This window comes from Geotrypetes seraphini, chromosome 3 (assembly GCF_902459505.1).
Source record: "Geotrypetes seraphini chromosome 3, aGeoSer1.1, whole genome shotgun sequence".
NCBI lineage: Eukaryota > Metazoa > Chordata > Amphibia > Gymnophiona > Dermophiidae > Geotrypetes > Geotrypetes seraphini.
The window spans coordinates 91,844,287-91,871,178 of NC_047086.1; the positions used below are offsets into that span (position 1 = coordinate 91,844,287).

At 42.8% G+C, this 26,892-nt stretch overlaps 1 protein-coding gene across 7 annotated transcripts in view; it reads right to left on the bottom strand.

Annotated features, from left to right (window-relative positions):
• ROCK2 (Rho associated coiled-coil containing protein kinase 2) overlaps positions 1 to 26,892 on the bottom strand; it is a 358,167-nt gene that overhangs the window by 163,951 nt on the left and 167,324 nt on the right. For all 7 annotated transcript variants that reach the window (XR_004538687.1, XM_033936145.1, XM_033936150.1 and 4 more), the window contains 3 exons: positions 13,030 to 13,174; positions 10,850 to 10,988; positions 3,882 to 3,973 (listed from right to left, as the gene is read on the bottom strand). Coding sequence is in view for 6 of the 7 variants with exons in the window: in XM_033936145.1 (XP_033792036.1) it covers positions 3,882 to 3,973; positions 10,850 to 10,988; positions 13,030 to 13,174 (376 nt within the window). In the remaining variant the exon portion in view is untranslated. The remainder of the gene's footprint in view (positions 1 to 3,881; positions 3,974 to 10,849; positions 10,989 to 13,029; positions 13,175 to 26,892) is intronic.

The window sequence follows — 26,892 nt, forward strand, 5'->3', positions numbered from 1 at the left end:
ATTAATATAACAAGTTATGGGGGGGGAAATGAATGTTTTGTGTATTAATTGCGTATTTAAAGTGCGTTCTTTGTATTGTTTATATATGTAAATTAATTTTATGGCACTGTCAAAGTTTGAAAATCAATAAAGATTTTTTAAAAAAAAAGAGCAAGTTAAAATGCTTTCTTTTTAAAGATGCATTTGACAGCTAGAAAGCTAGATTAGAAGCCTCAATTGAATCTTATTTCCTAACTTTTTTTGAAGCCCACTGCTCTCCCCCCTCCTATTGTTTTTTTCCCTTACTCATCTTATTTACTATCAATAACTTGTATTTCTTTCCCCATTTTTTCCTTTTGTATTATATGTTCTGTCAGGTTAGTCGTATTTATTTGGTTTGTTTCCCCCAGAAATTAGTAATTTTACTGTTTTGTACATCACTTAGAATTTTGAATAAGTGATTAATCAAATCCATAATAAACTTGAAACTTGATTTGTTGACCTTACTTTATGAAAATCACTTCAGTCACGTTGTACAACATGATATGTTTTTTTGTCACATTTGTATATATACATATTTATGGGCATATGTCCATTTGTTCTCAGCTGATGGCAAGGGATCTCTCAGGTGTGATTCTCTAACCAGCGCCTGCGACATGGGCACAAGTTAGATAATTGGGGCAGTTAAGCAGGGTTAGGCATCTCTCTGTTAGAGCAGATACAATTCTGTATAGGATGCCAGTCTGTGATTCTCAGCCATCACTTAGGCGGCTGCTAAGACCAGCATCCTAGATAGAATTTCTCCTAAACTTTTTTTTGGGGGGGCTACACCTTGGGATTTTCCTTCTCTTTTTGTTGGAAGTCCATTTATTCTTTTGGTCTTCTCCTTGTGGGGGTTTCCTTTCCCCTTTTTTTGTGGTTTTATTTTTAGTGCATATAAGATGCCCACATCGTCCTGCCCCAAATCTCTCCCAAAGTCAGCCAGCAGAAGGGATGTCCACTCCCTTGAATCTCTAAAATAACATGTTGGGTTTTTATGGAGACAACCTGCAGCCACTATTAGAATCACGTTTTAGGTTCTTTGCCACAAACTTCTAGCATGCAAAAGCATGGACTTTCCAAATAGGAATGGTAAAGTTATTTCTATTTCTAGGAAGAGAGTAAGTCACAGAATGAATCCCAGATCAGGTAATGATTCAGAGAGCTACTTTTAGTTGAGACGTTCCAGAGCAGTATGTGACTGAATGCATCCAACTAAATCAATCAGACACACAAATTCCTGTTAATGTAAAAATAATCTTTGTCTCAGACTCACCAAGATTCAAGGATCAGGACACACATGCCTGGTCATGGGATTCCCTCAACTGTCTGTGTAGTAAAAAAATAGATGTCTGCATCTTTGCTACTAAACAAAACTCAGTATCTTTTCATTGTCCCCAAAATTCATATATATATCTTCATAAATATGGCCAGAGAGAGAGTGCAACAGCCTTTCTCACTGTCCTTTTATAAAACAGAAAAGGTCGGGGAGGGGAGGAACCCTTTGTGAATTTTAAATTTTAAAACTAGGATGACACGCTCTTGTGGCTGAAGTGGTTTGCATCATTTTAGTAAAGGAAAAAAAAAAAGGTTGATTCCGAAATATCCTAGAAATAAATTCCTCAAGGTTCATAAGAACATAAGAATAGCCATACTGGGTCAGGCCAAAGGTCCATCTAGCCCAGTATCCTGTTTCTAACAAAGACCAATCCAGGTCACAAGTACCAGGCAGAAACCCAAATAGTATCAACATTCCATGCTACTGATCCCAGGACAAACAGTGGCTTCCCCCATATCTATATCAATAGCTCATCTCTTTTGACCTTATTGTTTATTTTATATATATATTACACTGTCACTCTCCAAGAGACTAAATATTTTAAAATGTTCCTTTTCCACCAGCATCTCATGGGCTAAAGGAAAATGAACTAAGAAAACAGAGCTGTACCTTAATAAAAGGGAAAACATTTGTATTCCTAAAAAGCTCCAAGTCAATGGAATTAAACACTGCAAAATAAATGTCATAAGCTAAGTAGTCCAAGCAAAGATGTGTACTTTTGTAAACCAAGAATGCCAGCAGCAGTTAAGTATCAAAAAATGATTTAAGTCTCCCCGTCCTTGAAAAAGTAATGTGAAACGCGTCGGCAAGGGAACAAACCGCATACAAACTAAGTTATAAAATTCATTAAATTTATTTTAAAAAGATATATAGTGCTCCCCCGCAAATATGTGGTTGGCGATTCGTGGTATTTTCCGACCGCAAATGACCGGGTAGGAGAGGGCAGACGGAGAGGCAGGAGAGGGCAGCCAGAGCGCCGCCTGATTGGTGAGGCCCGACTTTAGTGCAGGAAGAGACGGTCAGAGAACACCGCAAATGATTTCCCTCACTCGCCGGCACTCCGGCTGCCCTCTCCTGCCTCTCCGACTGCCTTCTCCAGTCTCCCCTGCTAAAATCCGTATTCACGTTTTTTCAACATTTGTGGGGGTTCCTGAAACGGAACCCCCATGAATATCGGGGGAGTACTGTATATATAAAATCAATTAAAAAAAAAAAAAAACATTAGAAATGCCAAGCTAGGACTAATGAGGATCTTTGCCACCATGAGTTATGCTACTCGGGTGGAAATCTGAACATCCCTCAAAGGCTTGAGCATTTGTGTATATTCATGTGGTGAATTACAATGCTAACTGAGGAGGGATTTGTATTTTGGCGATTTGCTGAAAATCTAAAGAATACATAAGGAAGATGGCTCAAATTAGAGGATACAAACATAACCAGGCATCAACGTGCTCAACATTTACATGCCTGCAGTTATGACAGTCATAAATTTGGTGCAACAACAGATGCCTAAATGCAGCAAGGGTGCACATAATTTACAGTACTCCGTAAATTGCACATTAAATGGTAGCACTGTCCATGCCCCTTCCATACGAGTACACCCCTCCCTACATTTATGTATTATGCCACTTATGCGCACCCTTGCAGAACAGAACAGTCACTTTGCTACCATTTATGTGCACATTGCCTTACCCATGGTTTGACCTATAGCTAGGTTCTCCTGGACAGTGTGGGGTTGGGCTCTGCGGCAGAGAATTCCTGAATAATTTTTTAAGTAACATTTTCAGTTGGTTTGATTGTGTCTTGTTTCTTGGCTAACTGTCTTTCCTATTACTGTTATGGAGTTTCTTTCCTTTTTTTAATTTTTTGTTTCGTTTGTACATCGCTTTGATATTTTGAAAGGCTCTATATTAAGGCCCTCTTTTACAAAGGCGCGCTAAGCGTTTTAGCGCAGATTTAGCGTGTGTTAAATCAACGCATGCACTAAACACTTACACACACAAATAGTGAGTAATTGTAGCACCCAGTTACAGAATTACTATTTAAATGCTAAAAAAAATATACTCCATTGCATTAGTAAATGCTAATTATACCCAAACAATATAAAGACTACCCACTGCTATATTATAAAGCATGAAGACAAGACTATTATGTTTGACAGTTGGATTGGTATATAGGCATGCAAGTTTTGTTACTTGGGAAAAAAAGTTTCAAAACAAGTATTTTTTTTCAAATTTATTCAGGAAAACAAGAGCCAGCCAACAACATATACCTGAAGCACAGAACAGGCTACTTAGGGAATTCTTTATATACAGCAACAGTAAACATTAAAGGTGAAATTTCCAGGTGCTACTGGAAAAGTGTGATAACAGCAGGGTGGTCAAAGACTGACATTTTCTTAAGAGAGAGTTTTTAACAGTAAAATGAAAACCAAAATATTCTTGCAACAGCACCTAGTTTGTCATACAATAATGCAATGCTTGACAATTTAAATTTTAAAAAATATTAAATTAAAACAACTTACTTTCTCGCATGTTATTCCAAGTCCACTGATCATTCTTAAAGAAAGGGTGTTGCTTAATTTCTTCTACTCCATTTCTCCCCAGTCGTACGTCCCTAAACATAGCAATTAATCCAGTTTTAAAGAGTGTTCTGCATCTGTCCCTTTTGCTAGATATGTAAAGCAGGCTCTCCCTCAGCATCACCTCTAAAGCACAAAAAAAAAGTCTTAACAAAATAATGTATTCAGGTTTAATTAAAACATTTCATCAGTTACCCCCCCCCTTATCCAAGGTTTCTCTCATTCTTATTTCAGAATCTGCACTTAATCTCTGCATCCGTAGCAAGATAGCTGTGATGCTAAAAGTGCCACGTGTGGAGCACAGCATTTTCATCTAAATTTTCATCTAAATTTTTTTAAAAATCTCCCTTGACTGCAACATAGAGGGAAGCCTGCCAAACTAGATACCTTAGGAAGTAAACTGGGTCTGGGTTTGTGTTTAATAATTCATTAAAGAGTTTGCATATGAAACACAAATCAGTAATACCGTATTACAAATACCACAGCCTAACCCTTCCTTCCACCCCCAAATTAACCCTTCAACATCTGGTGTTTATATGCATACCATAAAATGCATGCTCTACAGCAGACACATTGACTTCAGAGAAGCCCAGAAAACAGCTCTAGTGGCAGATATACCAATAAATCAGAAGACAGAAGCTCATTCCTCCTTTCATATTTAAGTGCCTCAATAGTGATAGTATACACACAGAGGGCATCTGTTTTTAATATAATAGATATAATGTTAAGGGGAAGATCTGCAGGGTACAATAATAGTATTTAAATCTTCCCTGCCCTTCAGCCATTCCCCAGACTTGAGGTCTGGAAGTAGACTGCTTGAAGTAGTTCTTTCATAAAATGGTGCCTCCCCTACACAGTCAGTGTTACACAACTCACCACGCTAAGCCTTCTTGGAATATGGGTTTAATACTCAACACCATATGGTTTTCCATTTTATATTAAAAACAGCATGCTATAGGGCAGGGGTGTCCAACCTGCAGCCCTGTGAATTATTTTGTGCGGCCCCCAGTTGAGGGCGATGCAGTGTTTTCCTCTGCTGCCCCCGGGTGTTTACCATCTTGCCGGCTCCCTCCTCTGTCTTGCTGCAGCGTTTGCATGTTTGTGCGGCCCCAGAAAAATGTTTTCGGCCAATGCGGCCCAGGAAAGCCAAAAGGTTGGATACCCCTGCTATAGGGACTTAGTTAAGAGCAGGAGTAGCAGTGCACGACAACAGGAAAACATCTGAAATTATTCTAGAAAAACCCATGGTCTCATGTGACTCTACAGTTTAAAGAAGTGATTTTAGTCAACAGGCATCTATGTACAATGGAGCCCATTTACAAGAAATCCTGTTAAAGCAGCATCTTATATGCAAGAACATTCTGTCAAAAGCCTCGACACAACACGTTCACTCTCATAAGATTGATTCCTGTTTTACAAATGCACTGCTTTTAAAAACTTTTTCTTTTTTTTACTCTAAAGGTTTTCTTGCAGTATGAAACAGCACTGCCTCGCATATTACAGAAGGGGTTTCCAGCCATCGAGCCGCAGACCGGTACCGGGCTGTCCCAAACCAGGCCACACAGAAAGAATAAAATTTGTTATTTTTATTTACATTAGTTTGCAAGGAACTTTATTTTGAAAAGTGACCACTTCCATCTGCGTCTCTTTCCTGCACTCATCTCAGTCGCAGTTTTTTTCAGTAAGCCCACAAGCTAACCCTAGCAAAAATGAGTAAAAATCAAACATCGCTGGAGAGCTTCTTTGAAAAGGGGGAAGACCTAGTAATAAGACAGCAGAAGACTCCAAAACTTCAAACAAAGAGAGCTGCATTTAAAAGAAAATACCAAGAGTCCTACTTAAATTACACATTCATTGCAACAAATGATTCACATTCTCCAAGCCCACTCTATATAATATGTGGCAACTGGCTATCCAACAAAGCCATGAAACCTTCAAAACTGCTTTGCCACATAAGAGACCAAGCACCCTGCATTAAAAGACAAGCCTTTAGAGTTTTCTGAAAGAAAAAAAAAACATGAACACGAAGGACAGAAGCAATTAAAGAGAATCATTCTTAGTGACTAACCACATTGCTAAAGCTAAGAAGCCCTTTACTATTGGTGAAGATTTAGCTGATCCTGCCTGCTGCTAAGGACATTTGCTGTACACTTTTAGGAGAGGCTGCAGTTCAAAAGGGGGCACATGTTCCTCTTTCAGCTAGCACCATAACTAAACAAATTGATGAACTAGCAGAGGATACTGAGGCACAATTGTTAAGAGAGGATTAATGAGTCACAAGATCATTAAGGGCATAGAAAGAGTAGAGAGGGACAGATTCTTCAAACTTTCGAAAAATAAAAGAACAAGAGGGCATTCGGAAAAGTTGAAAGGGGACAGATTCTTTCAAAACAAATGCTAGAAAGTTCTTCTTTACTCAACGTGTGGTAGACACCTGGAATGCGCTTCCAGAGGACGTAATAGGGCAGAGTACGGTACTGGGGTTTAAGAAAGGATTGGACAATTTCCTGCTGGAAAAGGGGATAGAAGGGTATTAATAGAGGATTACTGCACAGGTCCTGGACCTGTTGGGCCGCCACATGAGCGGACTGCTGGGCACGATGGACCTCGGGTCTGACACAGCAGAGGCATTGCTTATGTTAGTATGCAATCCAGGTTGATAAGTCAACCAATATGCCTTGGATTTTTTGACCTGTTCCTGGGGTTATTTGGGGCACTGATTCAGAAAATTGCATTGGATAGACTGCATCAGCTCGAGTTTCTTAGATATGGTTTAATTTATTAATTTATTTTTTTTTTACCACTATTAAAAAATCTCTTTTGCAGAATCGGGATGTCATGACAAGCTTTCTTTTCGAAATAGGAAATTTATGTATATAAATTTCCCACATTTTTGGGAGGGTATAATTACCGTATTTTCACGCAAATAACGCGCACCCGTATAAAACGCGCACACGGGTATAGCGCGCAGAAATCACGATAATATGTACAAAAACTTTGGTATACCGCGCTCACGGGTATACCGCGCATGCTGCCCGACGCTCCTTTCGCCCGCCCTGACTTTCCGTGCGCTGTCCCGACTCTCCGTTCACCCCCCCTGACTTCCGTGCACTGTCCCCCCTTGAAGGTCTGTCCCCATCCTGAAAGCCTGATGCCCCCCCCCCGACGTCCGATACATCCCTCCCCCCGAAGGACCGCCGACTCCCCAACAATATCGGGCCAGGAGGGAGCCCAAATCCTCCTGGCCACGGCGACCCCCTAACCCCACCCCACACTACATTACGGGCAGGAGGGATCCCAGGCCCTCCTGCCCTCGACGCAAAACCCCCTCCCCCCCAACGACTGCCCCCCCCAAGAACCTCTGACCGCCCCCCCAGCCGACCCGCGACCCCCCTGGCGACCCCCACGACCCCCCCACCCCCCTTCCCCGTACCTTTGGTAGTTGGCCGGACAGACGGGAGCCAAACCCGCCTGTCCGGCAGGCAGCCAACGAAGGAATGAGGCCGGATTGGCCCATCCATCCTAAAGCTCCGCCTACTGGTGGGGCCTAAGGCGCGTGGGCCAATCAGAATAGGCCCTGGAGCCTTAGGTCCCACCTGGGGGCGCGGCCTGAGGCACATGGGCCCAACCCGACCATGTGCCTCAGGCCGCGCCCCCAGGTGGGACCTAAGGCTCCAGGGCCTATTCTGATTGGCCCACGCGCCTTAGGCCCCACCAGTAGGCGGAGCTTTAGGATGGATGGGCCAATCCGGCCTCATTCCTTCGTTGGCTGCCTGCCGGACAGGCGGGTTTGGCTCCCGTCTGTCCGGCCAACTACCAAAGGTACGGGGAAGGGGGGTGGGGGGGTCGTGGGGGTCGCCAGGGGGATCGCGGGTCGGCTGGGGGGGGCGGTCGGAGGTTCTTGGGGGGGGCGGTCGTTGGAGGGAGGGGGGTTTGCGTCGAGGGCAGGAGGGCCTGGGATCCCTCCTGCCCGTAATGTAGTGCGTGGTGGGGTTTGGGGGTCGCCGTGGCCAGGAGGGTTTGGGCTCCCTTCTGGCCCGATATTGTCGGGAAGTCGGCGGTCCTTCGGGGTGGGGGTGCGAGTGGTCCTGCCGGGGGGGGGGGATGTATCGGACGTCGGGGAGTCGGCCGGGCAAGAGGGCTTGGGCTCCCTCTTGCTCCGATCGTGGATGCGGGTGCGGGTGGGAGCGCGTGCGAGCGGTCGTTCGGGGTGGGGGTGCGAGTGGTCCTGCCGGGGGGGGGGGATGTATCGGACGTCGGGGAGTCGGCCGGGCAAGAGGGCTTGGGCTCCCTCTTGCTCCGATCGTGGATGCGGGTGCGGGTGGGAGCGCGTGCGAGCGGTCGTTCGGGGTGGGGGTGCGAGCGGTCCTGCTGGGGGGGTGAGTCGGGCGGGGTGGGAACTATGTTTTAAAACTTTTGTATACCGCGCTCACGCATATAACGCGCGAGGGGTATGCGCGGTAGGTAAAAACGCGTATAACGCGCGCGTTATATGCGTGAAAATACGGTACACAGGTCAACACATCATTTTCATCAGAGTTAATGTTGGGTGGGTTTTGTGGTATTTTTCATGCTGATTTCAAATCTGTGTTTAGTTTTTCACTAGCATGTCACATTTTTGTAATGAGGCTCATTATATATAATTATAAATGTTAATTGGGCAATATATCATGCGTTTATAGGATAAACATATATTGAGGGTTAGCGAAAGTTGTCTTTGTTTTTTTAATGCTACAGACATTATTTACGGTTATTAATATCAGTCTTTATCACACTAAGGCATTGTACTAATCATCCAGATAGTTTTTGTTACGTCTGTGGTTTATTCACGACGAAAGCACAACGTCCTTATGCCTTGTGAACACAAGTGGATTCTCAGTTAAAACTAAGCACAAAATTATATATTAGGCCTGTTCCTCATGATGACTCACTGCCTGTCCCTGTACCTTCACAAGATGGACTTGCTTCTGTGGAACATAATGATGAATGTGATGATCATGATGCAGCAGCTGGTCACAATCCAGAATTATCTGACCCTGATGTGAATGATGAAGATTCGGAACCAGAAACCTTTACACAAGGTTAGATCAATAATCTTATTCATGATTTAATTCTTTCAAAAGAAAAAGCTGAACTTCTTGCTTCAAAGCTTAAGCAAAAGCACTTGCTTGCAAAAGATCTAAAATAACTGATTACAGTAAAAGGAATCATATCTTAACAACATTCTTCACTGTAACTAGCTCATTGTGCTTTTGTCATGACATCAACGGGCTCTTCAACAGTTTGTCACAAGTGCATTGTCCAGATGAATGGTGTCTCTTCATTGATTCTTCACAGAGAAGCTTGAAGGCAGTGTTACTACTGTACAACAAAAATTCCAATCCAAGTATACCAATTGCCCATTCTGCTCATCTAAAGTAGTCTTATGAGAATATGAAGAATTTACTAGAAGCAATCAGTTATAGAACACACCAGTGGAACATCTGTGGTAATCTGAAGGTCACTGGCATGCGAATGGGAATGCAAGGAGGATTCACTAAATACTGCTGTTTTCTGTAATTGTGGGATAGCAGATCTACAGCTGAACATTATGTCAAGCGTGTCTGGCAGCTGAGGGTTACCTGGGACAAGCAATGTGAAATTTATGCTATTGGTGGATCCTCATAAAATATTTCTTCCACCTCTTCATATCAAGCTGGGGTTGATGAAGAACCTGGTAAAGGCCATGGGTAAAGCGAACTCACCAGATTTTTAATATCTTGTTAAGAAATTTCCAAATTCATGACTGCAAAACTGAAGGAAGGAATATTTATAGGTCCACAGATCAAGTCCGTTATGCAGGATGAAGATTTTAAGCAATCACTCTCAGCAGCTGAGCTTGAAGCTTGAGAGGCATTCAAGAGGTTAGTGGAAAACTTTCTGGGCAACCATAAGTCTCTTTCATACAAGGAAGGAGTTCAGAATCTCTTTGACTCATATCAGAAACTTGGCTGTCGCATGTAATTAAAAATACACTTTTTGCACTCACATCTTGACTTTTTTTTCCAGAATATCTTGGTATGGTGAGTGACGAGCAAGGAGAATGTTTTCACCAGGACATTCAGTTAGTGGAGCGCCGCTACTAAGGTTTCTGGAATTAGAATATGATTACCAACTACTGCTGGATGTTGTGCTGTGACAATCCAGACACAACTCACAAAAAGTAATCATACTCTAAGCATTTTTGAAGAAATATTGGTTGCTAAGTGACACAGTCCAGTATAATTATGCTATGCTGTGTGCTTATTTGACTTTAGACCGAAGATACTGCAATATTTCTTTAAGTTGAAGCTGCAATTCTTAAAACTCTATATATTAAAACGTTATAAACTAACATTGGTCATAACTTTAAAGTTTACGTGACTGAACAAAAACTAACAATAGATCTGAAATCAGCATATAAAACTGACTTAGAAAAATGTGCTGTGTTGTCAGATTCCAAAAATATTATTTTTTTGTTCCCTTGTGTTATTTATTGGTTATGTTTGGATAGTGACTGAAGGCTTTAGTGTGTTTCTTCCTTCCGGCCTTGCGAGCTGCCTCTGCCTCCTGGTCTCTATGCCAACAAAGGGGAATTCTGTGTGTAGAATTCCATCAGTAATAATGTAGAAACTTTTTGTTACCCCTTTCTACTTTACCAGACTGCACACTCTTTGTGCTGTGTTCATTTTTTTTACATACAGTATGCACATGTGAAACCCTTCTAATATAGCATAACAGCACTTCCAGTTTATTTACATTATATAAAGGGATTGAGAGTTAATCAAAACAAAAGAAAAAATATTGGAGCTTTGGGATTTTACTTGAGCAGCTAATTGCACTACCTAAAAATGAAAACATCAGTACTAGTAAACTAATAAAGCTATACATACCTATCAATTAGAAAGGCACAGATGAGATCCTTGGCATTTTTGGAAATTTCCACATCATCTGGGAAGTTTAGTGAATTCTTGTGATCCATTATCTTGCTATATGTACCCACCAGTGAGTCTGCATAAAATGGTGTATCACCTTAAGAAAACATGTATGTTTACTGAGTACTGAGGACAAGGATAGGAGAACAATTTTCAAAGTTTCATAAATCAAGAATTATGTGTAGCTATGTATTTTTTTTTTTTTACTGCATGTGTTTATTTAATAGCAAAAGCTACCAACAGAAAAGGCTGATAAGACTGATAAGAGTCTACACACGGTGGTCAGGACCAAGACAGTGAACACACCAATTGTGTGGTTAAGTGGTCGAGATGGTCCTGTCACACCGAGTGAACCACTTAAAGCCAATGGAAGGCTTTGACATCAGGGAGAAAACTGCCGACACAAGATCGAAGGACAAGATTGAAGAACTCGATGGTTCCAGGGAGGTTGAGTAGATGTTAACCCAAAAACTACTCAATGTTCACAGTTAGAAACAGGTGCAAGAGGGTCTGAAGGTCCAAAAAACAGACCTTAGAAAAAATGAATAGTTTCAAGTGGGAATAAAAATAAAATATTAAGTGAAAGAAAAATAAAGAACACTATAAATGGAAAGGAAAAAAAATAGTAGTTTGATGCACTTTTGGAAGAACTCCCCCCAAAAATACAGCTTCTCAGCTCCATGGAAAACTGAGAACTGATGGTCCCACAAGCCAATGGGAGGGAAGGCACCTGCACATGCATGGTATGGGTGGCAAGACTTCAGTCTTTTAAAGTGACAGTACAGTTTTACACTGTCCATACTGGGCTCTGTGAATGACGTCACCCACATGTGAGAATATGCTGCCTGCTTGCCCTGGGATAATAGAAGGTATAGTATCTTTTAGAAGGAGAAGCTAATAGTCACATCAGGTCCTCCATCTATCACAATTAAATAATTAATGTCTGAAAAAGGACTACATATACTGTTACATCCTTCCAGTGTATGCAGCTTATGTAACACAATGGGGTCAATACTCAAAAACACTTAAACAATCTGTATTAAATGCTGAATAAATAAGCGGTTCTAAAAAAATCCTGTGATTTCTAAAGATAGATTTTGGCAATCTTACAGTAAGATGCTATACCACCAAAATATATCTGCCCAAAGTGAGTCAGGATTTGGAGTGGGCTGGGGGGTCAAAAATTAAACGAATAGTGATAATATTCAGCCACAGCTATTCATATAACTTATGCTTCAACTAACTCTGAATGAAGAAATGGCATGAATTTGTAATTTTATACAGCCATTTGCATATCTGGCATTAAGAGATAACTGCAAAAGGTTGTACAGATTATCAATCCATATAATTGTAAACATTCAGCAGCTTCAATGAAACCAGTGATAAGCATATTAACACAAATGTAATCCTCTGAAAATTTATAATAATACAGAGCTGCCCAAGCACAAATGCTCACTGCTATTTCTCTCTTGTCCCAATACAAATGAGGTCTGGCTCAGGCTCATCTCTGTTGAATCACAGAGAAATGAGAGTCAACATAATTACTTTACAAGTCTATTCATTACTAACCACTTTATTCCTAACCATTTTATTCCTGAAAATCTGATATATTTTTGAGAAAGTCATGTGGCTTGTATTTATATGCTTGGCATGAGGAATTTGTTTGAGTCATGTTAATACTTTAGAATGGTAACACAAAAACAATAATTGTTATAAACTCTTTGGCATTGACCACATTATTCATATTTTAATTTGAATGATTGAGGGTTTATCTTACATTGCAAAGTTAGTTTTGCATACTATTTTATGATCTGTAGGTGAAAATGCAATTGTTTTTTTAAGTAAAAATAAAAAGTACCCTATATAAGCAGATCACAACAATTCTCAATTTTTTTAAACTGGCTTTTTGTGTCAGTGTACAGACTTCTTCATCGTGATTAGCAGCTCAAGCATTCACAGAATCATTAATAATAATAAAGTCAGACTGTCGATGCAAAACTGTTTTGGTCCATCCCTGCCTATTTCCCATACAGGTCCACACTCTTGCTACTCTGCAAATCTCAATTTAAATTACAGAATTCCACATGACATTAAAGAGATAGCAGAGAAGCAGAAAAATACTGCACCTAGCCACTTACCAACCAGCATTTCAAAAAGAAAAACGCCAACGGACCACCAGTCACACTCACGTCCATAGTAACCATCACCTCCTTGTGATTTCAGTACCTCAGGGGATATGTAGTCGGGTGTTCCCACAGCTGTATCACAGCGCACCATACCTGTCTGATTATAGAAAAATGTTAGATTTTAATTTGACTGAAAAGAAATCAATACTTAGTCACTATTACACTGCACATATAATTTGCCATTGTTTGTTTTCTTTGTCAAGAAAATCTGGTATCAGGCACAAAAACGGGAATAAAATAAATAATTTTAAATGCCATAAGAAACTAATAGCATTTCATTAGTTCTCCTTCTTTCATCATTTGTCCATAGCAGGAGAATTTAGTATAGTTGCAAACTTCCCCCCCAGGGGTTTTAGCGATCCCAAAAAATTGACTGTTTAAGAGCAGTCGCTCACCTGTCTAACCATAGTTCAGCTTTTTTTAATGAGTACAGATGCTCTGCATGTTGCACACACACAATATCTGCACCATTGAAAAAAAGAAAAGAAAATAAGCCCCTCCCCCCACAGTGATGACAGCCCTCCCCGACAAACCAGCACTGGCACCAGAACTGCCTCCCCCCCCACCATGGCCCCCCCTCCTGCCATGCCAACCCCACCCCACCCCACCCTTGCGCGGGAAAAATTGGCAAGAGGGATGCCCACTCCCTCCTGCCAATGGTTGCTGCTACCACTATGAGACACTTGGTTAAGACTCGTGGGGCAGAGGCGAGGCCTAAAGGAAATACTCTGTACTGGAAGTGTCAAAACCCCACTTGTAAGTAAAGGTATTTCCTGTGCACTGGTAGTGGGAATGCGAGTATTAAGAGAGCACAGATGTCTAAAATGGGGTGAAGACATCTAGCCTTTTAAGATATCAAGAAATACTTGGAATAGAACCCTTTGCCCCTCTCCTTCAGTGGTACTGGTTGTATTGCATTAAGCTGGAGGAGGGCTGAAAGCTCTTGGAAAAAGGAGAGATTTCTGGAGGGAGTTGAAAACAGACTTTTTTGGAGGGTGGGTCATAGGTGTTTTCAGCAGAAGGAGAGCATAGCCTTGGGACACCACCTGAAGTGATAAAGATCCAGCGGTGATAAAAGTGATGGATTTGACTCCCCACTGGCAACTATGGTGGGAGAAAGAGAGGTACCTTGGTGATGTTCTCCAGGAGAAAGTTAAAAAAAAAACAAAAAAAACTGTTGAGACTTTGAATAGTGAAATGGCTGAGATTTTTGTTCTCTGCCGACGAGGATGCCTCTGGGTTGAAGGACGTGATGAGGAGGAAGGTTGTGAGTAACAACACCTGAAGGTATAATAAAGTTGTCATCTATAAGGTACAATATATTTACAGAAGACTGAGGAAGTTAACTAGATTGCATCTTAGACAATGTGGTCATATATTCAGTATACTTTTTGATCTTCTCAATAGCTTCCTCAATGCGATCCTGAAGAGATCATAACCTATACAAGGGATATTTGAGCGGCAGTCCTGGACATTGGACTCTAGGCCAGAGATATGGATCCAAGCCTGTTTTGAACTTAGTAACAGAAACTGCTGATGCTCTAGACAAGATGTCAAGCATCAAAGGCAGATCTGACCATATATTTCCTTGTTTCTAACAAGTCCTTAGCCAGTTGTTGGAAACCCTTCTGTTGGGTCAGAAGGAAAAAAGTGTTGCTGAGAGACTTAAGGTAGAATGTCATGTAGAATTTCTAATTTAGTATGGATTTGGTGAGCATGAAAGATTGGAACACACACCTCCCAAATCTATCTAGAGTCCTGTCCTCCCTACCAGGAGGCATGCTGGCTTAGAAACATGAGTTCTGAGTGTGTTTTAGAGCTGTTCCCACTACTAAGGGCTGGTGTTGAAGTTGTAGACAGGGGTAAACTGGAACCTGTATAGTGTTTCTAATTTACATGAAGCTACATGGACTGTGAATGGAGTCTCTCAGTTTTTAAATAGAGCTTCTTTCATTAAATTGTGTAGAGGAACTTTCACACAGTCCTTATGCCATTTACGTATCATAGTCTAAGGCCTCCTTAAGCTCCGTTCGAAGCTCCTGCTCAGATTTCATATGGATTGGAAGAGCTAAGCCCATCTGGCTGATGAAAGCTTTGAGAGAGATTTTCAGGTGGGAATCTTCTCCTAAGGAGAGGAGGTGAAAGATCAGATGGAATTCCACAAGACCCCTCAGCTGAAACATCAACCTCAGATGGGTGACTAAGTCTTGGACATGATATCTTCTGGTAGAATGAGACTACAGCGTCAAGGAGAACATCGTGAAGAATACTGAGAAAGTAGGAGAGAGGTGCGTCAAGAGTACCTCGAATGAGATGAAGTGTTGAGAAGAGGCCCAGGTGGTATGCCTGGATGAGGTGACATGGCATGAATGACATTGAGAAGATGATCAAATGTCAAGGTGTCAAAGATCAAAGTCATGATGAAGGTCAACATCAAAAACAGTGGAGGTTCTAAAGCAGACTTTTGTTGCCTTATATCAGGCTGAGCTCTAATGTGTCAAAGGAAACAATGAGGAGTGTGTGGCGCAGTGGTTGGATCTACAGCCTCAGCACCCTGGGGTTGTGGGTTCAAACCCCGCGCTGCTCCTTGTGACTCTGGGCAAGTCACTCAGTCCTCCATAGCCCCAGGTACGTTAGATAGATTGTGAGCCCACCGGGACAGATAGGGAAAATGCTTGAGTACCTGATTGTAAAAACCGCTTAGATAATCTTGATAAGCGGTATATCAAATCCTAATAAACTTAATAATAACTTAATAACTTAACTTAACAACTTAAACTTAATGTCTGAGATTGCAGTAAGGACGCCAACTCCCACTATAACAGCGCTTTTAGCTACCTATGTGGATAAAGATACAGTGAGCTCCGAGACAAGACATCGAGGTGTCAGAGACTTAGGTGCAAGAGGGTGTTGGTATGGAGAGAGCACCTGCAGTGATGAAAAGCGTTCCAACCATCAATGCTTTTGAGGTGTTGAAGATGATGAGGAGATGAGTATACTTGGTGGTGGTGGTGAGTATACTTCTTTGTCTTTTTCCAGGAATCCCTGACACTCAATGTGAAGAAAGAAGAGCCCGAGCCTCCCCAAGGAGACAGTGGAGCGTGCAATGTTGACATTGATGCTGGAGGTAGCTGAGCCACCAGTACCAAATCCCTGGACATTGTAGAAGTAGCTTTTCAAATTGAAGCTGTTGAGCATTTAGAGCCCTCTTTTGCATGCGACCGTAAAGGGTACAAAAAAATGTCCCAATACTCAGGATCAAGACACTGCACACATCAACTGTGAGGGTCCAAACACAAGATGGTTCTATTACATCAAATACACTTCTTGAACCCACTAGGCATCGGAGACATCGATGGAAATACTGCCAATGCAAAATCAAAGAACTCAATTATAAGGGAGGTCAAGTAGAACTGTAGCCAAAAATGAGTAAATGCTCCCAGCAGAGCAGAAAGGCGGAAAACCGCCTGAAGACTCAAAAAAAAAAAAATCAACACTTGAAAAAATAAGATAAAAAGGGGGGAAATTAAGAAAAAGAAAAAAATATGAAGAAAAGAAAGGGCACAGAAAAAGGCACAAAAATGTAGAAAATTTAAAGCACACTGAAGCGTTTGAAAAAAACATGACTTCTTTTCTCCACAGAAAATGAAGAACAGAGTCCTGCGAGCCGACGTCAGGTGGGAAGGCACATGAGCGCTACAGGAAGTGCAAAAAATTATTAAAGTAACAATACACTTTGGTAAATGTCCACGCCAGGCTTCGTGGATGACTTCGTCTATATGTGAGAACATACTGCCCGCTTGTCCTTTGAGAAACTTCTTTATCCTTTGATGTTTACAGTGATCAATATATTACAGCTGAAACCAATATAAAATATTTACTCTAGTGTTTAGAGCAGGGGTGCCCAAAAGGTCGATCGCGATGGCAACGCGAGTCGATCGCAGAGAGATAGACTCACGTTGCCTTTGCGTTCTGGTCTCCCTGCTTCTCTGACAGGCCCGTACCCACAGCCACCGCCCCCCCCCCCCCCCAATTCTGATGTCCGAGAGGACGTTCCGGGCCAGCTAATCCCAGAACTTCCTGACATTAGAATTGAAGAGGGGGCCTGGCTTTTGCGGGCAGAAGAAAGGAAGATATTGGATTTACAGTCAGAAGAAGGAAGTGCAACCAGAGACTCATGAAATCACCAGACAACAAAGGTAAGAAAAATGATTTTATTTTAAATTTAGTGATCAAAATGTATCCGAATTTATATCTGCTGTCTATATTTTGCACTAACATAACATAGTAACATATTAGATGACGGCAGATAAAGACCTGAATGGTCCATTCAGTCTGCCCAACCTGATTCAATTTAAATTTAAAAAAATATATATATATGTTCTTCTTAGCTAGAATCCAAAGCTCTACCCAGTACTGTGCTTGGGCTCCAACTGCTGAAGTCTCCGTCAAAGCTCACTCCAGACCATCCACACCCTCCCAGCCATTGAAGCCCTCCCCAACCCATCCTCAACCAAAAGGTCATATACAGACACAAACCGTCTGGCCAGTACTGCCCTTAGTTCTTCAATATTTACTACTATTTTCTGATTCTAGATCCTCTGTGTTCGTCCCACACTTCTTTGAACTCCCGTCACCGTTTTCATCTCCACCACTTCTCTCGGGAGTGCATTCCAGGCATCCACCACCCTCCTATAAAGCAGAATTTCCTAACATTGCTTTTGAATCTACCACCCCTTAACCTCAAATTATGTCCTCTGGTTTTACCATTTTCCTTTCTCTGGAAAAGATTTTGTTCTATGTTAATACCTTTCAAGTATTTGAACATCTGAATCATATAAGAACATAAGAAGTTGCCTCCGCTGGGTCAGAGCAGAAGTCCATCGCGCCCAGCTGTCCGCTCTCACGGCGGCCCACCAGGTCCATGACCTGTAAGGTGATCCTTGTTTAAATCATTTAAGCCCCCCTGTCCTTCTATCTATGCCCTATCATAGCCTATCTCTACCTCTATCTGTATCCCTCAATTCCCTTATCTTTCAGGAACTTATCCAATCCTTCCTTGAAACCCGGTAGAGTACTCTGTCCTATCACAGCCTCCGGAAGCACATTCTAGGTGTCCACCACCCTCTGAGTGAAAAAGAATTTCCTAGCACTGGTTCTAAACCTGCCCCCTTTCAATTTCTCTGAGTGCCCCCCTTGTTCTAGTGGTTCCCAGTAGGCTAAAGATTCTTTCCCTTTCTACCTTTTCTATGGCCGTCATGATCTTGAAGGTCTCTATCATGTCTCCTCTGAGTCTCCACTTTCCAGGGAGAAGAGCCCCAGCCTTTCTAGTCTGTCTGTGTATGAAAGGTTTTCCATACCTTTTATCATTTTCATCGCTCTTCTCTGAACCCTCTCAAGTATTGCCATGTCTTTCTTGAGGTGCGGTGACCAATACTCGACACAGTATTCCAGATGTAGGCGCACCAACGCGCAATACAGCGGTAGGATGACTTCCTTCATCCTTGTTGTAATACCCTTCTTAATAATACCCAACATTCGGTTTGCTTTCTTTGAGGCTGCCGCACATTGTGCCGTTGATTTCATTGTTGTCTCCCCTGTCCCTCCTTTCTTCTATGGTATACATATTCAGGGCTTCCAGTCTTTCCTCATACGTCTTCTGGCGCAAATCTCCTATCATTTTCGTCACCTTCCTCTGGACCGCTTCAAGTCTTCTTACGTACTTCGCCAGATATGGTCTTTAAAACTGAACACAGTACTCCAAGTGGGGCCTCACCAACGACCTGTACAGGAGCATCAACACCTTCTTCCTTCTACTGGCTACCCCTCTCTTTATATAGCCCAGCATCCTTCTGACAGCAGCCACCGCCTTGTCATGCTGTTTTTTCACCTTTAGATCTTCAGACACTATCATCCCAAGGTCCCTCTCCCCGTCCATGCATATCAGCCTCTCACCTCCCAGCATATACGGTTCCTTCCGATTATTAATCCCCAAATGTATTATTCTGCATTTCTTTGCATTGAATTTTAGTTGCCAGATATTAGACCATTCCTCTAACTTTTGCAGATCCTTTTTCATATTTTCCACTCCCTCTTCGGTGTCTACTGTTATAAATCTTGGTATCATCCACAAAAAGGCAAACTTTTCCTTCTAACCCTTCAGTAATGTCACTCACAAACATATTAAATAGGATCAGCCCCAGCATCGAACCCTGAGGGACTCCGCTACTCATCTTTCCTTCCTCAGAGTGACTTCCATTAATCACCACTCTCTGGCATCTGTCTGACAACCAGTTTCTAATCTAGTTCATCACTTTGGGTCCTAACTTCAGTCCTTCAAGTTTGTTCAAGAGGCTCCTATGAGGAACCGTATCAAAGGCTTTGCTGAAATCTAAGTAAATTACATCTAGCATATGTCCTCGATCCAGTTCTCTGGTCATCCAATCAAAAAATTCAATCAGGTTCGTTTGGCACGATTTACCTTTTGTAAATCCATGTTGCCTCGGATCCTGTAACCCATTAGATTCTAGGAAGTTCACTATGGCTCCCTTTTACTAAAACACAATAGAGGTTTTTAGCGAAGGGAGCCTATGCGCATCGAGAGTTGCAGGGGGCATTCAGCACAGCTCCCTCTGCTAAAAACCGCTATTGCAGTTCAGTAAAATGGGAGGGGTGTATTTGTTTATTTTTTTATAGTTGTATAGTTGTTACTGAGGTGACATTACATATTTTAAAGTCATCTGCCTTGACCTCTTTGGGGAAAAAAAACCGAATATAAATGATAATTAACATTTTTTCTGCATACAGTGTGCTTTGTGGGTTTTTTTTAAATTTTATTATTGGTAGATCATTTTGACTTGATCTTTTTTAAAAGTAGCTCGCAAGCCAAAAAAGTGTGGGCACCACTGGCCTAGAGTCTAGGCTGAACTTAACAGCCATTCTGCACATGATGTCAGATGCTTATCCTTTGGTTTATGTTTAGAGTTTTGTTAGATCTCCCATCACATCCAGTGTTAATACTTAATGAAAATTTAAAAGTAAGAAATACAAAGAGCTGTTCAAGAACTTAAAACAATGAAAAGCTCATAAGCATAACTGATTATTTCCCTGTTTGGCTGCAAGGATCAAAACAATTTTGCATTAGTAGTCATGATGTACTTTTTTTTTTTTTAAACAAAGGCCCAAGTACAATTTGACCAAAAAAGACAATGTTTCTGGTTGTGGAATCTGTTACAGAATCTGGCTTCATGCTCAGGGAAGCTTTCCCAGGATTGCAGGAGCCCTCCAGTGAAAAAAGTCACTTTATATAATGAGAGAGAGAGAACGAACACAACTAATTTATCCACACAGAACTCCTTAGAACTTTTCTGAATATACTAGTCTTTAAGCCCGTTACATTAACGGGTGCTAGAACATATGTGTGTGTGTCTGTCTTTTTTTCTCTCTCTCTCCTTAGCCGCTTTCTTTCTTTCTTTCTGCCTTTCTTTTTCCTTGGCTGTCCATCACCACCCCTTGCCTGTTCCCCCTGTCCATTTTCCCTTCCTTTTACCTCCACTGTGTCCACCACCACCCCTTCACTGCTCTCCTTATGCAGAAGCAGCCCTTCTCCCTTTGTTTTACCTCCCCCTTGTCCAGCAGCACCTCTTTCCTTCTCCCCCTGTCCAACATTAGTCCTCCGTTCTTTTTTCTTCACCTCCCCTGTCCATCAGCATCTCTTTCCTTCTCCCCCTGTCCAGCAGTAGGCATCCCTTCCTTTTTTATCCTCCCTCCTCCTTCTTATCCCTATGATACTCTTACCTTGCTCTGCCCCTGATCAGAGGTTCCCGACAGCTGCCCAGTTGCACCCATTGGAAAAGTTCCCACTGCCGCATCCCGCACCCCTCCTGACGCGGCTCCCGCTGTCCTTTCTGTCTGTCTCTGTCCCTGGCCCCCTTTGCCTGTCTGTCTTTCTGTGTATCTCCCTGACCCTGTGTCTTTCTTCATTCCTTTCTGTCTCCCTTCCTCCCTCTGTCTGTCTGTCCAAAGCAGCATTCCATCCCCCTCCCCCCACACCAGTTCCCTGTGCACCTGCCCCTGTGTCTTTCTTATTTTCTTTGTGTTTCCCTTCCTCTCTCTGTCTGTCCAAAGCAGCATTCTATCCCCCTCCCCCCACACCAGTTCCCTGTGCACCTGCCCCTGTGTCTTTCTTATTTTCTTTGTGTTTCCCTTCCTCTCTCTGTCTGTCTGTCCGTCCAAAGCAGCATTCCCTTCCCCTCCATTTCCCTCCCCCCCCACCAGTTCCCTGTGCAGCAGCATTAGCGTTTCCTCTACCCCCCCCTGTCCCTTCCCCTTCCCGCGGGCCGGACTACAAAGGTGGTGATTCCAGCAGCGCTTTTATCAGTCTCCACACGCTGCTTCGGGCCCTTCTGCCCTGATTTACTCTGGCAAGTCCCTGATGACATCATCAGAGACGCGGCAGAGCAAATCAGGGAAGTAGAAGGGCCCGAAGCAGCGTGTGGAGACTGATGTACATGCTGCTGGAATCGCCATTCGGGCCCGCGGGAAGAGAAGGGGGTGGGCGGCAAAGGCGAAACGGAGATCGGCGGCGGCGACAGGAGAAACGGAGAACGTCGTCTGGCTGCGGTCCGGCTTGTGGAGGCGATCGGGTGGTGACGTATTCGCGCGCATGCGCACTCCTTCGGCCACAGACCTACAGCGCACGGAACACGCAAATAGGACTGCGCATGCGCGAGTTAGCCTTTTATTATATAGGATATTGGGTTTAAAAATTAAATCTTTGGAGACAGAGAATGGGGAAAGGTGTCATAATCTTATCAGAAACAAAATAAAGTATTCCAAATATGATATGCTTTAAAAAAAGCATATTACTTGTGATAACAATGTGAAAGGAAATTTCAAAGCAACAGTTCTGAGTGAACCAGCAAATTTTGAAACAGATAGCTAAGAAATGGCAAAAAACAAAATGGATAGAATGAGACATTCCTACCAAGTTTCTAAACCATGTATTCTTGGACAATGGAGGAACAATTTCACTTTGAAGCAAGAAAATTATAAATTTTACCTATCACCAACTTTGAAAAGAAAGGGGTTTCTACTGTGAGTGTAGTAATACTGCGTCATGCAAAAAACTGATGACTGCAAATATTATGCATGGGAAAACAATGGTAACTGTGTGCCTATAGCCCCTGCTCACCTCTCTGCATTGCCATGATATACTCAATGGCCTCATTAGCATTCACTTTAATGCAATGTGTAGTCATGAATTTTGCATACAACACCCATACTCTATTGCTCAGCATGTACAACCCACAGAAACCATATGACTTGGACCATGTTATCTTTCTATATCAGCCTCAGAATTATTATTTTTTTACTGGTTTCATTTGAATGCTAACAGAAACTGGTCAACTTGAGAAACTGATATCTGAATTAAAAAAATCTCCTTTTAAGTCATTTAGCATGACAGCCAAAATCTCTCTCAGAACTTGAAATACAGGCAGTCCCCGGGTAAAGAACGGGTTCTGTTTTTTCAACCGTTCTTATTTTGAATTTGTATGTAACTTGGATCCTGCACAGTACAGAGTTTATAAAAACATTAAAGAACATTAAACATTAAAAAACAGTCCTCAAAATACAGTACTATAGTTTAAATAGAAAGGAAAGATAGGTTGTTTACACCTACTTTCATTCTTCATTTGTCCCACTATTTCCTCTCCACCACAACCACATCCAACATTTCTCCCTCTCATTTCTCTCTTCTCCATGCATCTGTATCTCACGCCTCTCCCACCACCATGTCCAATATTTTTTTCTCCCTCCCTATGCCAAATTTACCTTTTTTTCATTTCCCCATGTGCACCATCTCTCTATCCTTCTCAGACATCCATGCCCAAAAATTCTCCCTTTCTATTCCCTGCTCCACCTCAGCATCTCTTTCCTCACTCCCTCCATTCTTTCATCCTATGTCTCAAGTTCATGCTCCCCTCCCTCTCTCCTTTGTCCCAAGTTCATGCTCCCTCCATACATCCTTCCTTGTTTCCATCTATTGTCCAAAGTTTGTGCTCCCTCCCTTCCTTCTATGTTCCAACACACCCTTTTCCTCCTTTCTTCTTCCAATACGCCCCTCATTGTCCTTCCCTCCATTTGTGCTGTGTCCAAAATTCATAACTCCCTCCAACGGGTGTTTACTATGTCTGGCCAGCTCCCTCCTTCTAGCCTCATTTTTCTTCACAAAGCTGTGGCCCTGATTCCTACACATGGGCAGTAGCTCACCTGGAAACCTTCCCTCTGACATCAGCTGGGGACTGCCTGTAAACCTCTAGATAAAACCACATACAGACAAAAAGGAGCTAACAGAGAAGTAATATTTTCCTAATATCAAAGTTTACTACTGGAACAGGCGATAGATCAAGTTTACCTAATTTATCTGAAACAGAACTTCTCTGGTAGAACAGTTTTACTTTCATAAGTCCTTAAAGCACTATCCAAAATGTCTCAGATCTTTAATACAGTAAAAATAAGTTAGTTTTGATGGTATATCACCTGATCATGAATGCAACCAAATGGCTCCCTCTCTTTATCCCTCTTTCTTGGAATTCCTCAAACCCTAATACCACCAGATCCTCCCACAAATTAAAACTATCCTTCCCCTCGCTAAAAGGCATTTCCCACACAGGAAAGCTAGGGACCTCCCTTCACTTCAAAACCACTGAGCTCTGGAATAACCTTACGTCCCCTCTTCGGAACTTGAGCTCTCTCCATGTTTTCCGCAAACATCTGAAAACCTGGTTTTCTCAAAAATGTAAGTCTCCCTCCAACTTAGGAATCAAGGAAACTTATATCTTGGCATCCCAAGTCCTCTAAATTTTCTTCACACTTCTATCTTTAACCCTCTGTTGTAGTTCCTATTTCTTCTATTATAAACCGCGCCGAGCTCTACGAACATGGAAATGATACGGTATACAAACCTAAGGATTAGATTAGATTAGATTAGATGCATTACTTTTACACTTATCCACGTTGAACCTCATTTGCCATGTTGTTGCCCATTTCTCGAGCATGGTTATGTCGTGTTGCAGATCTTCACAGTCCCCCTGCGTCTTCACTACTCTGAATAACTTCGTATCATCCGCAAATTTAATCACCTCACACATCGTACCTATTTCCAGATCATTTATGAATATGTTGAAGAGCACGGGTCCAAGCACCGAGCCCTGCGGCACCCCACTGGTGACGTTCTTCCAGTCCGAGTATTGTCCATTTACCTCTACTCTCTGTTTCCTATCCGTTAGCCAGTTTCTAATCCACGTGAGTAGTTCACCCTCTATTCCATGGCTCTCAATTTTCCGAAGAAGTCGTTCATGCGGACCCTTGTCTAACGCCTTCTGAAAATCCAGATATATAATGTCGACCGGGTCACCCTTGTCTATCTGCCTGTTGACTCCCTCGAAGAAATGCAGCAAGTTCGTCAAGCAAGATCTGAATAGGTATAATCTAGAGCAGGGGTGCCCAATACGTCGATCGCTGTGCTTTGTACCAGTTTTATTTGATGCACTTTGTGTTGGCTTTTAAAATGAATAAAGAATGGGAAAAAAATCTCCGATACCCAAAAAAAGTCTTTAATTCACTGGACATAAACTGGACTGAACCGTCAGAGAAAAGGCTTCCGGATCAGCTGCGGGCCACGTAAGAACTGAGGCCCAAGCTTTGCGAAGAGAACTGCAGCTGGGAGGAAGCCAGCCAGAGGAGGTAAACACCCATGGGAGGGAGGGGAGGCAAAAATTTAGGACACAGAATGAAGGGATGGACGATAAGGGTCACGTTGGGACATGGAAGGGAGAAGCATGGTCGCATTGGGACACAGAAGGAAGGGAGGGAACACAAACTTTAGACAAAAGGAAGGAAGGAAGAGAGAAAGGAAGGAGGGAACATGAACGGCGGGACAGACGATGAGGGGTACGTTGTGACATGGAGGGGAGAAGGGGGTTGCATTGGGACAGGAAGAGAAGAAGAGGGAGCACATTGGCACAGGAAAGGAGAAGCATGGTCACAAGAAGAAAGAAGGGAGGGAACACAAACTTTGGACAAAGGATGGAAGGAACAAAGGAGGGAGGGAGAATGAACTTGGGACAGAATGGAGGGAGGGGAGCATGAACTTGGGACATAGAATGGAACAATGGAGGGAGGGAAAGAGATGCTGAGGTGGGGAGGGAATAGAAAGGGATGGGCATCTGAATGAGAGGGAAAGAGTTGGTACACATGGGGAAATGAAAAAAAGCGGTGAATTGTTGGGCATAGGGAGAGAGAGGGAAATACTGGACATGGTGGTGGGAGAGGCATGAGGTACAGATGCATGGGGAAGAGATGAGAGGGAGAAATGTTGGATGTGGTGGTAGAGAAGGAACAGTGGGCAGATGAAGAAAAAAAGTGCAAACCTATCTTTTCTTTCTATTTAAACTCTAGTACTTTATTTTGAGGACTGTTTTTTTAATGTTTCATGTTTTTATAGAGTGTGTACTGTACAGGATCCGAGTTACATACAAATTCAACTTAAGAACGGTTTAAAAAATACAACACGTTCTTAACCCAGGAACTGTCTGTATAAACAGAAGCTTCAGTTTTCAAATGAAAGATCTTCAGGAAAGTGGTACTTAAGGATGTGGTTGCGGCTTCATTTGAGCAGTATTTCCAGTGGTATAGACTCCTATACTTCTGTAGCAGATTCAGGAATGACGCATGGCCACAGCATGGCCACATTAAAAACAGTGTGGTTGTGCTTGCTGTACCTTAGCGCAGTGTTCTTCAACCACCGGTCCGAGGAAAGGTGGCGGTCCGCAGAAAATTCCTGCCAGTCCACGCAGGGTGGGCTAGAGCCTCCGACAGTATCTTCCTCCCCTCCTTGGGGCTTTTGCTTAGTCGCAGCCCGCCTCTGATGATGCAAATTCCTCTTTCCTCAGAGGCGGCACGACCCATCAAATGACCCAAGGCTGCCTAAGTGAATTGCTGCTGCAGGCAAGTACTGAGAGCTGCTGGGATGGGAGCGGAGGGAAGGGCAGGAAGCCACTGTTGGAGGCTGGGAAGCTTCTGGATAAAGGGAGAGCTGCTACTGGACCTGGAGGGAGGGAGAAGGAGAGATGATGCTGGGAGGGGGGAGGGAAAGGGAAGAGAGTTACTGTTGGATAGGGGAAAGGGGCATAGAAAGAAGGCAGATGCCATATGGAAGGGGGAGAGGGCAGACAGTGGATGGAAGGGGCAGATGGTAGATTGAAGAGATAGAGAGGGTAGACGCTGGAAGGAAGAGAGTGAAAAGAAGATGAAAGTAGAAACCAGAGACGACAAAAAGTAGAAAAAAAAAAATTTTATTTCTATTTTGTGATTAGAATATATCAAATTTGAAATATGTATCCTGATAGAGCTGGTGTTAGACATAATTGGGGACTGCAAAGCCCTGGCAGTGATTCTTTATCTTCCAGCTGGCTTAGGGCTCTCTCTGATCAGGGGACAGTTGTCCTAGTTGCACTCCCCTAACACTATTCCTGTCATGCGTGAGTCTGGTATTCTGTTAGCATGATATCTAATATAATAAAATGGTAGGACGTGCATGCGCACTAAAAAAATCGTGTTCCCTGAGCTGTTGCGTTTTTTTTAGTGCGCATGCGCGGGTTGCACGTCACCAGCCAATCGCCTCCACAGGCCGGACCGCAGCCAGACGGACCGCGGGAAGGGGGAGGGGAGGAGGGCTTCGAGAGAGCCGGCTGTCGGAGGAGGGCAGACGCGGGCCCAGGAGCAAGTCCAGCTGTACAATCCTGTCCCTTA